General features: G+C 32.7%; 1 protein-coding gene across 1 annotated transcript; it reads right to left on the reverse strand.

Moving 5' to 3' along the window:
* Nucleotides 1-507: 507 nt before the first annotated feature.
* Nucleotides 508-2,224, reverse strand: LOC111374021 (WEB family protein At3g51220-like). The gene is made up of 2 exons (XM_022996627.1): nt 1,832-2,224; nt 508-1,167 (listed from the first exon to the last, which is right to left on the reverse strand). The coding sequence occupies exons 1-2, from the start codon at nt 1,976-1,978 to the stop codon at nt 664-666; spliced, it is 651 nt and encodes a 216-aa protein (XP_022852395.1). The 5' UTR covers nt 1,979-2,224; the 3' UTR covers nt 508-663.
* Between the last annotated feature and the right edge of the window lie 8,322 nt (nt 2,225-10,546).

Here is a 10,546-nt window from a genome sequence, read left to right on the forward strand (position 1 = left end):
TTTGATACTCTCACGGAAGAGAACACGGATCAACTTTGATATTCCAAATTGGACCAATGGGTCCCATCGAAAATTGTGCCAAAAGTGAGCATTTACTCATTTTTCCAACAAGTGTGACAATAAAAAATAATTGTGGACCTCCTTTGCAAATAAAATGTGGTGCTGAAAACAAAGTTTTTTTAGGGATTGAGGACTTATCCTTTTAAATTTGGCAAAAATATCCCAAAATCGACAATTTATATGCAAAAGTGATCCTTTCTATCCAACACTTCGAGCCTTGTTGATCTCAAAAGCAATTCTCTGCTCAAGTACCAAAACCATGTTCAAGCCAACACTTTGAGCCTTATTGAGCATAAAGCTGTGACAGGATGAATTTTCACTTGGTGTGTGAGCGTCCAAGTGAAGTGAGAGAGATCGAGAGAGTGAAGAAAAAATATTTAATAAAAAATGGAGAATTTTCAGAAGACTTGAACTTCCCATTTTTTGTCAAAAAAAAATTAAACAACCCCATGAATGTATTTATTAATACCGCAAATTATTTTTAAAAAAAAAATACAATTTTAGGAGGGAGCTAGGGCCTCACTCACCTCAGTGAAATTACAAATCCGAGAAACTAGAAGATAAAAAAGAACAAGTGCTATATCTCGCATAGCCTTTTCATATTTACTTTCTCTCTTTCTTCAGAAATAAACCTCCCATGAGGGATACTAATGGCTTCTTCTTTGGTTTCTTTTTTGGTGAAGGCGTTTGCTCTCCGACTTTATCACTATCATCTTTGTTTATGATGACTCGGGTTAACAATGGAGGACTTGCAAACTTCACTGACCTCTTCTTCTCAAATTCCAAGTCATTTTCTTCTTCAGTTTGCTTCTTGATTTCAGCTTTAACATTAGTTGTACTACTGTTTTCGATAAACTTTAGCTCTTCAATTTCTGGTTCAATTACCAATTGCTTGTAGGTTTCGATGTGGGATTCTCTGGATTTCAATTGCCGTAGCTCCATTTTTGTCTGTTCGAGCTCTTGCCTCAGAGAGTTAAGACACTGAACCATCAGATTGTTACTTTCTTCTTTTGCCTTTTCAGCACTTTTCTGCTTTGTTGGCTCAACATGGTGATCAGCTGCTCCAGTTTTTGATGTGTATTTTCCATTCTTCTGTTTGTTTTCTATCTGAAATAAATTGTATACTTTTCAAGTGCTCAATATCAACTTGTTCAAATTTTGACACATTTGGCAGAAAAATAATGTTAGGCCTATCCGTAATGTGTATTAAATTTTGGCATGTCTACATGTGTCAATTTCCAGTTAATAAGCCTGTTGACACTTAATTTGAAGTAAATGTCTGAATTCCCTATGATGAGCGACTGAAACGAGTTCATGCTAATGGTAAGTTATAGGGTTTAAATTAGGGGACATTCTTATTTGCCAGAGGGGTTTGAAGTTTGAATTAATCATATTCTCTCCATATGAAAGGAAAGGTAGTTAATCTGTCTTTTCAGAGCTGCTGTCGTAATTTCCTTTTGAGGAAAAAAAATCTCGTGATACGGCAGGCATGCGCCGGATGAGAAATATAGTGAAATCATCTTTCCAATTCTCCCTATACTTGGAAAATTTAGAGAAGAAATTAAAAATCAAAAAACGAGTTACAAGAGTGTTACTTTACACTACATAATGAAAATTGTATTATTTATATATGTTCAAAAGGAGTTTATAACAACTTAATTTAGAACACTATAAAATACTAAAAATTTTGTTTCAGAAAAAACCCACCAGCAAAATGGCCATATAGGGGAGGGGGGGAGAGAGAGAGAGAGAGTGAGAGAGAGAGAGAGACCTCTTTGAGTTTGTTTGCATAGACTTCTCCAGCAAGAACCTTTTCCCCAAACAGCAAAACTGCTTCTTTCACTGATCGGAAAGGCTGTCGCATATCGATCTCCACTCTCCCCCTCACCACCAAACCACCTTCTTCTACTCTTTCCATTTTTCCCTCTCAATTGGAAAAACTAACCTTAATTCATTAATCTATACCTCGCACAAGAATATGAATTCTCGAACGTACAAACACGCACTACTTATATATACAAGTTTGAATACAGATGTTTTGTTTGTAATTAATGGTAGGGTGGGAGGTGTTGGTGAGTGAGTTGAAACAATTAATGAAATTTGGAGAATTTATTAAAAATCATAGGAGTGTTTTCTTGGCTTCCACTTCACTAGACATATCTGTTAATTGATGCTGACAAATGCTGTTAGCCGAGGTGGTTGCACCATCAATTTTATCAAAACTCCATTATCTTCTAAAAATCAACTTCATTTCAGAAAGGGAACTACCAATTACACCAGAAGTGGACCTTAATGGCACCATTTGATGTGGACCTGGCTCCTTCTTATGGTGTGGACCCCAATTTGTTATGCCCTTCTATTTCATTGTTTTCATTTATTTAATTTACATACAAAATGAGATATATCTTGAGATATTGACCAAAAGCATTATCTTTTCTTGAAATGTAATATATACCAAATTGGGTCAAAAAGAATGATCTTTATTATAAAATGATAAGAGTAAAAGACTTGGTCGTCGAATGATGGAAGCCATTTTTTTATCACCAATCACAGAACCTTGATCAAACACTTGAAAAATCAAGATCAATGAGCAAAGTTTTTTATGCCACCGTTTCAGCCCCATTTTCAAAAAATTCATTTTCCTTCAAACCCATTTTTTATCACACATTATCACATTCTTCCAATAAAATAATTTTTTATCAATAATCCCAGAACGTTTTTGACTTTTTGACCACACAAATTTCATAAAAATCACTATAATAAATAAGGGCTATATGAGTGTTTGCGAGCACTAAGAATTTGTCCCAAAGGTAATGACATGGTACATGTAAATTGAAATGATAGGTTAAGCTACTAAAGTTTTAATTGTATTACACAGACATGTCTATGAAATACTTTAATTATATGTGAAAGTTAGGGATAGTTCCGTCTCTAGGTTGACTTGACTAGCTACTTAAGATAGTCATATTTTCATGAGTATCAATTCAATATTCTTCTTATTGATTCAATTTACGATATGCGTATTATGATATGTTCTGTATGCTTCATGTTTGATAAGATCCATGACATTAATCTTTACGTTCATTGTAGCTATAGAAGCTATTAAGTATTCATGAGTTGCGGTGGAAAAATGTCCCAAATGAATAATGTCAAAAAGAGATGTTCAATGTCATAACAAAGGTTTTCGAATTATTGTTTGCCTTCCTCACATTTTCCACATTACGAACAGTCCTAACCTTCCTCAAAACGCAATCATGATCCATTTGACCATGTTATGTCTCACTTCAAAATCAATTGGGACCATAATGAATATTTTAAAACTGAAGTCGAACATATTATATTAGGTATGAAACTTGTTTTCAATGTAATGTAATATATTACACTATATACTCATTGTTGTTTCTAAAGTTTGAAGTTACTCTTTCGAAAATAATTCGACAGGATCACCTGAATGTAAGAAATGATCAATAGGATCCAAAATGTAATTCAAGTCCACCGACTTCACGATATTTTCTTAAAACGAATTTGCTACCTTCAATGGTGTTAAAGGCATCCAACAATCGTTTCCCAGGATAGAACGAATTTTCGTCTTCTACAGAAGCAGCACAACAATCTGCAGGAATTCCAACGAACTCAACGAAGAGTATTTAATTTCAAAACAATATCAGAACGAGAGAGGAGAATAAGATTCAAAGCACATAAAGTTTGCAATAAAAATGGTGTAAATTTTCTGACAGAGAGGCAGACTATTTATAGACTTATTCGTGGTCATTCGAAAAGTCACCTTTCAGACAAACCTCAAAAACCCGAAACAAACATGTTGTTCTAAAGTCGCGTCTGTTAAGTCGATTAACAGTCGACTGTTTGGTCAAATCTGGAATAAGCCAAAAATTTAAATTTCATAATATACCCAGGAATTTGATTATTTACAATTTGACCCAAAAATTTAAATAAATTTTGTCCAAAAAGTTAAGCCGATCCGGCCTGTCGGAATGCAGCAGCGGCACGCGTGTGTGGGCTTATGACCGAACCCAATAGAATATAGATCTTCCCCTTTCCAAAAACTATTGATACCCCTTAGGGCTCAAACTCAATTCTCAAACTTCCACCTTATAAATCACACTAAAGTTTCCTAACTTTCCTATGTGAGATAAGTGTTTGGAAAATCAAATTCTTCCATAATATTTAATTTTATGTGGGTTACTTTAACGCTTAATATTTCATTCAATTCTAAATGATTTTCAACAAATAAATATATCACGTTAATCATCTCGCGGAGTAGAACGTGAATATGTTAGGCTCCGTATTAATTAAAAGGTGGGTCCTACTGAAATTTGGGCTCAAAGTTAACCCATTTCATAACTATTTTTCCAACACTCATATCAAGTCACATACTACACATGTTACATTACACATCATGTTATTTCATATTTTAAAACCAAGTAAAACCATAGTGTCTATTTGAAAAATCAAGCAGAACATATTGTATTACCCATCAAACTTATTTTCTATGTAACATATTAAATTATTCAACGTAATAACATCAATTTCACATACTACATTACACGCATTATATTCATGTTAAAGGCCGCGATAGTTTTGATCTTTTCTTGGCCAAGCTCTCACTATGCCTCTCCCTTTGTTCATCCACCTAAAGCAAGAATCTTTTGCTACTCATGAGCTTTTGACTCGGTCTTGGCAATCCTTTTCTTCTTATAGCCAATTCTGGCTCTCTTCCTCTACAAAGTCAAGGAAGTCACCGGCCTCTAAATCTTCACTACATTTGGAGCTACATTAGGCCCTTGTTTGAGCCTCATTTTGGGGGAAAATGAATTTTTGAATAGTGTATTGATGGAAAATGTGTGGTTAAAAAATAAGAAAAAATTTTGTATTTACGTATAATATTATTGAAGAATATGTGGTTGAAATGATATTAAAACACTGCTTAAGAATGTATATATATATATTTTTTTTTTAAAAAAATGGGGCTCAAACAAGGGCTAGATATATTTTATAAGTTCTGTATGTTGGAATTCTATCCAACAACACTAGGCATCGTATCCTGGATGACTCTCTGGTGATGAAAGCTTCTACTGAATATATTTGAATTGAATTTTTCCAAAAAATAGGACATTCTAGAATATTTCCCTTCTTTGTAAAGTGCATAAAGGTACACTTGCTAAGAATTAATCCCAATTACACAATCTATCACAAGATATATTCACTTGCAAGTCAAAAGCCGCATGTAGCGGAAGATCCAAAAGAATTCAGGCCCGTTTGATTGGGAAGATAGAATTTGGGTGGAAAGAAAATGAATTTCAGGAAATTGAATTGTTTAGAAATTATTTTCTATGAATTGTAAATTATTGTATCTGATTGGTATAATTTTTCACGTGGAATTCGTTGAAGTAAAAGTATTTTTTGGTGTTCGTTTGACTTTGTTTTATATGAAAATTGTCAATTAAAGTTATAGACTTTACTGGTATTGGGGATAAATTTATTTCCATTGTAAAAAAAATTCAAGAAAATCAGTATTCGTTTGACTTTGTTTTACATGGCAAATTAAAGGAAAATAATTTTTTACAATATTTCTTAGAATTTGTTTCTATTGCCAAAAAAAACAAAAAAAAATTTTGAAAAAACAAATACGCTACTATACCAAGAATTGAAATTCTCACCAATATATGGTGAGAATTCCAATCCCACAAAATCCAAGAAAAGAGACGCATGAGCGGGTTGCCAAGAATTCACTTTGCCAGGAAAATTTGGGGTATCAAACGAGGAAAAAGTAGCATTTTTCATGGAAAAAAACACACAATCAAACAGGGCCTAGATTGTTGCAACAAAATATAGAACTTACTCTCCATACCCAACTCGACTAATTAGAGGTAGCCTCCTTGTTGTAGCAACTCGCCAACAATTCCAACAAGTTGGATTAAGTCCCTCTCTGTCACTTGCACTTGGCGCCCATCCTATGATTGGATATAAATGCATACATAAAACTTTAACATGGACATGAAAGCATCAAGTGGCAACAAGATATATGTCGAGTCATACAGATTGCATAAAAAAGATTTCTTCGTGATACCTTAGCCAGAGAGTAGGCCAATACAGAATTTGCTACACGGGCTCCAATAGCAACAACATTTAGTCCTCCATCTTCCGGGGATACATACTTTTCAGAACAATTCAGCAAAGACAATGGGATTTTCGCTTTAGGGGTATGGGTTTCTAAGGGAATTAGAACCCCAAAAAGGCCCCCCAAAAAAAAGAAAAAAAAGAAAAAAAAAAAAAAGAAGAAAAAAAGAGAAAAATCTTATACGAGGAAAGATTTTGGGATGATTATGGAATTTTCATTCTTGACCGTTAATTGGGGGATTAAGGAAGCTTATTATTATTATTTTTTATTTTACTACTATAAGTTAGTATTTATGGAGTTAAAATTAAGGTACTTTGTGGAGCTTGCACTTTATTTTAAGGGAAAATTACAAATTTGGGCCTGTTATGATTGTTGCAATGAAAATTCAGTTTAATTAAATACATGTTACACGATTATATATTTTAACCAAAATAAAAAATAAAACTTACATTTGTATCTAGTCGTTTATATTCTTCATGATTTAAGGATGTAACAAACATGTTACAGTATGAATTTGAATTTTAGGGAAAATTTTGGACATCAAACATCATTAAAAGTGAAAGTTGGAATTCCAATTCCATTTTCCATGGAATTGGCCTCCTATCAAACACACCCTAAATGAGAAATGCAAAACAGTAGGACAAAGCCATTCAAATTGAATTTTTTTACTGTTGAAACTTTGGTAGGTTTCTCCAATTAATATTTTAGTTTAAATTACAAATGCTACAGTTATTATTTATTTTCTTTAACATGATAATACTACACCCAGATTTTTTTAGGTTTCATTTTTCTTTCCTCTCATTGTTAGTTGACTAGATTACTGAGCTGGTTTGTGTTAAAGCATATATAATCCTTATTTGAGCCCCATTTTTATGCTAAAATTAGTGTTGTAATAGTGATTTTTGGAATAATATGTGGTTAAAAAGTAGAAAAAGTTTTTGATTTACGTGTAAAATATTTTATCCAAGAGCAGACCATTGTATGTTTGGCTCCCATTTTTTGAATTGAAAATGGGTAAAATAGTATTTTTATTTTTATTTTTTGAAAAATAAGTGACTGAAAAGGGAGAAATTTTTTTCAATTTACGTGTAATTTTATTTTATGGAAGAGTATGTGGTTAAAAATAAAAAAAAATGAAATTTAATAGGGACCAAACGGGAAGGATGGAACTCACTTGCTAATATTAGCTATTGTTGAGGAAGGTGAAACCGAGGACCAAAGAGTTACAAGTATTGAACATGCTTCATTTTCAATGTAAGTTGATGCACCTATTTAAGAGGATAGTATAGGAATTGGATCAATAAGTTCAAGGAACACAGTGAATAGTGCATAAATCACTGATGCACATAGTGATGTCAATGGGTCAAGCCGGTTTCATGAGTTCGGCTCGCACTCGTGACTCGTTGATTTTGGGTGAGTTCGGCTCGGCCCACAAGCTCATGGCTCATCTGAGACGAACTCGTCGTCTTTTTTTTTTTTCAAATAAAGAAAAACACAAATAATGTAATGAAAACATTTTTTAAACAAATAAAAAGTATTAAAAAATACAAATAATTTAATGAAGACACTTTTTTTTCTTTTTTTATTTCTATCATATTGTGATATTTTTTATAAAGTATAAAATATTTATGAAATGAAGACGAATTATTTTTTGAAATATATTTACAAAAAATACATTTTTTCGATTTTTTTAAAATAGATAAAATGTAAACCCTCCTCCTTTATCCGAGTTTTGGACCGGCTACATCAATTTTAAGTAGATGGAGTTAAAAATTGTACACGAACAACTTGTTGTAACGTGTACAATTTTTAAAAAAAATAAATTTAACGATTAAAAAATAAGGAAATTTTGATTAATATAATTAAATCAAATATCACTTACCTGAGAACATGCAATTTCTGCATAATTATCTTGTAGTCGAAAATGAGCGTCCTGTCAATCCTTCACGCACATTAACGCTTCCAAAACATCTTCTTTCAGTCTACTCCTGACATCGGTCAAAACCCTTTTATCTGCACTAAAAGCAGACTCCGAAACAACAGTGCTAACCAAAGGTATTAGCAGATCTTTCGAAATTTCAGAAACAATTGGCCAACGTTTTTCATAATTTCGCCAGAATTCAATTACTTCTTCTGAACTTTTTAATTGTCATGTCTGTTGGCATATTATGATTGAAGTAATCAATTAATTCGGCATGCATCACATTTTATGTTGCGGTCGATGTTTGATGAGATGCAAATGTAGACAACATGACACTAGATGCATACATTGCAGTTGCATTATATCTAAATGTATTAATGCCTTGAAATAAATTCATTATTTCGGCATCATTTTCTTCAATTTCAACCGAAGGAGTAGGTGTAGAGGGTACTCAACTAACATTCGCACACATTCTTTCCACATATAAATCATACATTCCATATAATGTTTGCTCTAAATCTTATAGGTGATAGGTGTATCAAGTATTAAGGCTTTATTGATTTGATAAATTACGTATTTAGTCCCCGAAATATTATATCGAGAGTCCATTGCGCATATTAAAGGAAATAATATAGATATTTCTTCCCAATATTTTCTAAACTTTAATTCTAAAAAAATAATAATTTCACTAAAAGTAGGATCATTTTTATATTTATGGAATATTCTTGCAATTATATAAAGGCGTTCAAGCACCATACAACTTGTGGGGATAATAAACGCCAGATAAAATCTTTGTCGTCTCATAAAAAGATGTCAAAAATCGTTTAACTTTCAAAACTAAAATCCAATCGGATTCATTCAACATACCATCGTCATCACTTATAACGTGTCTATTGTTATAAAAGTCAGTTATTAAATGTTCGAAACCTTCACATGACTTTAATAGCAAGTAAGTAGAGTTCCATCTATGGCCTACGTCGTTAACAAATGTTTTAGCAGTCATCACCCCTAGTTCGGCAAAAAAATCTTCAAATGCTTGTTTTCTACTAGGAGAGATCGTAATATATACTAATGCATTCCTGATCCTTTGAAGTTCATTATTTATATGTTTTAAGTCATCTTGTGTGATTAAATTCAAGATATGGCACACACAACGAATATGAAACAAATACCCACCAAAATTAGGTTGAAGTGTCCTACACAATTTATCGACGACTACCTTAATTAACATTAACATTATCAAAAGTAAAATACTGAATTTTAGTCTCGCAATTATATTCTCTAACAATACTGATAATAGCATTATATATATTACTAACGTTATGAGGAAACTTAATAATTCTAAAAGCAATAATTTTTTTATGCATGCACCAAAGTGGGTCTATATAACATACGGTTGCAACTATATATACTCTTTTATTAGCCCCTTCCCATATATTAGAAGTTAAGATATAACACTCCAATATTGTTGCAAATACATAATTAATTGTTGTTTTGAATTATTGAAATATTATATTATATCGGCACAAAAAGTGTTTTGACTTACCCCAACGTACCTTGGTTACAGATATTCTTTCACGAACGAGACGAAATGTTGGTTGTCTGTAATAGCCAGAGGCAACTCAGTGGCGGCAACAAATTTCACCATTTTCGATTCGAGTATTGTCCTCTGCATATACCCATGTGGATAAGGGTGAAGTCATAGAACCGGCGCCTGGACTGTCAAATTGCAATTGTGTTTGACCAGCTGGAAGAAGTCTATGTCTGGCCACACATGCTTTGTAGTAGTAGTTGAGATGGATGGTAACAATTCCTTTTTGTCATGCCAATCTTTGTTGGCAGTATTTACATACTGCCTTAGATTCTATAAGGTCATCGATGACTTTTCCTGTTGAAATCAACTTAAAGTAGTCCTAACATTTTGCTTGTTTTTTGCCCTTTCGCTTTTCCCTCGCATCTGGAATGTTTAATTCGACATTTTCGTCCTCATGTTCCGCTTCGAAAACGTTAATATCATCCAAATCAATTGGATTGTGGCTTCCATGACCGTGAATGTAAACATATTCAGGTATGGGTACGTCATTTAGACCAGCAAATTCATTTGGAAATTGACTTTGCGGCGTCCTACGTGATTCGCCATGTGGCCCACATCCCGTATCTAATAAACTCTCAACAAATGAGCGTTGATCCATTTGTTTGATTGTTTATGATGAAATCCAAATATAATAACTAGAAAAATATAAATGTAGTGAGAATTGAGAATTGGATGAATTGAAATTGTAACTGAATAAAATGTAAAAAATGAATCGATATTGTATATTTTGCATAACAGCACAAAAAAGTAAAAACTCGATAATTAATATAATAAAAGAGAGTTGAGAAATGAGAAGTGAGAATGATGAGATGATTGATATGAAAAAAATGAA

This window comes from Olea europaea, unplaced genomic scaffold, assembly GCF_002742605.1.
Source record: "Olea europaea var. sylvestris unplaced genomic scaffold, O_europaea_v1 scaffold1195, whole genome shotgun sequence".
NCBI classification, from domain to species: domain Eukaryota; kingdom Viridiplantae; phylum Streptophyta; class Magnoliopsida; order Lamiales; family Oleaceae; genus Olea; species Olea europaea.

Coding starts and splice junctions, on each gene's coding strand:
- LOC111374021 (XM_022996627.1), bottom strand. CDS start 1,978: ATGGAAAGAGTAGAAGAAGGTGGTTTGGTGGTGAGGGGGAGAGTGGAG. Junction 1,168..1,831: donor ATGCAAACAAACTCAAAGAG/GTCTCTCTCTCT, acceptor AATTTATTTCAG/ATAGAAAACAAACAGAAGAA.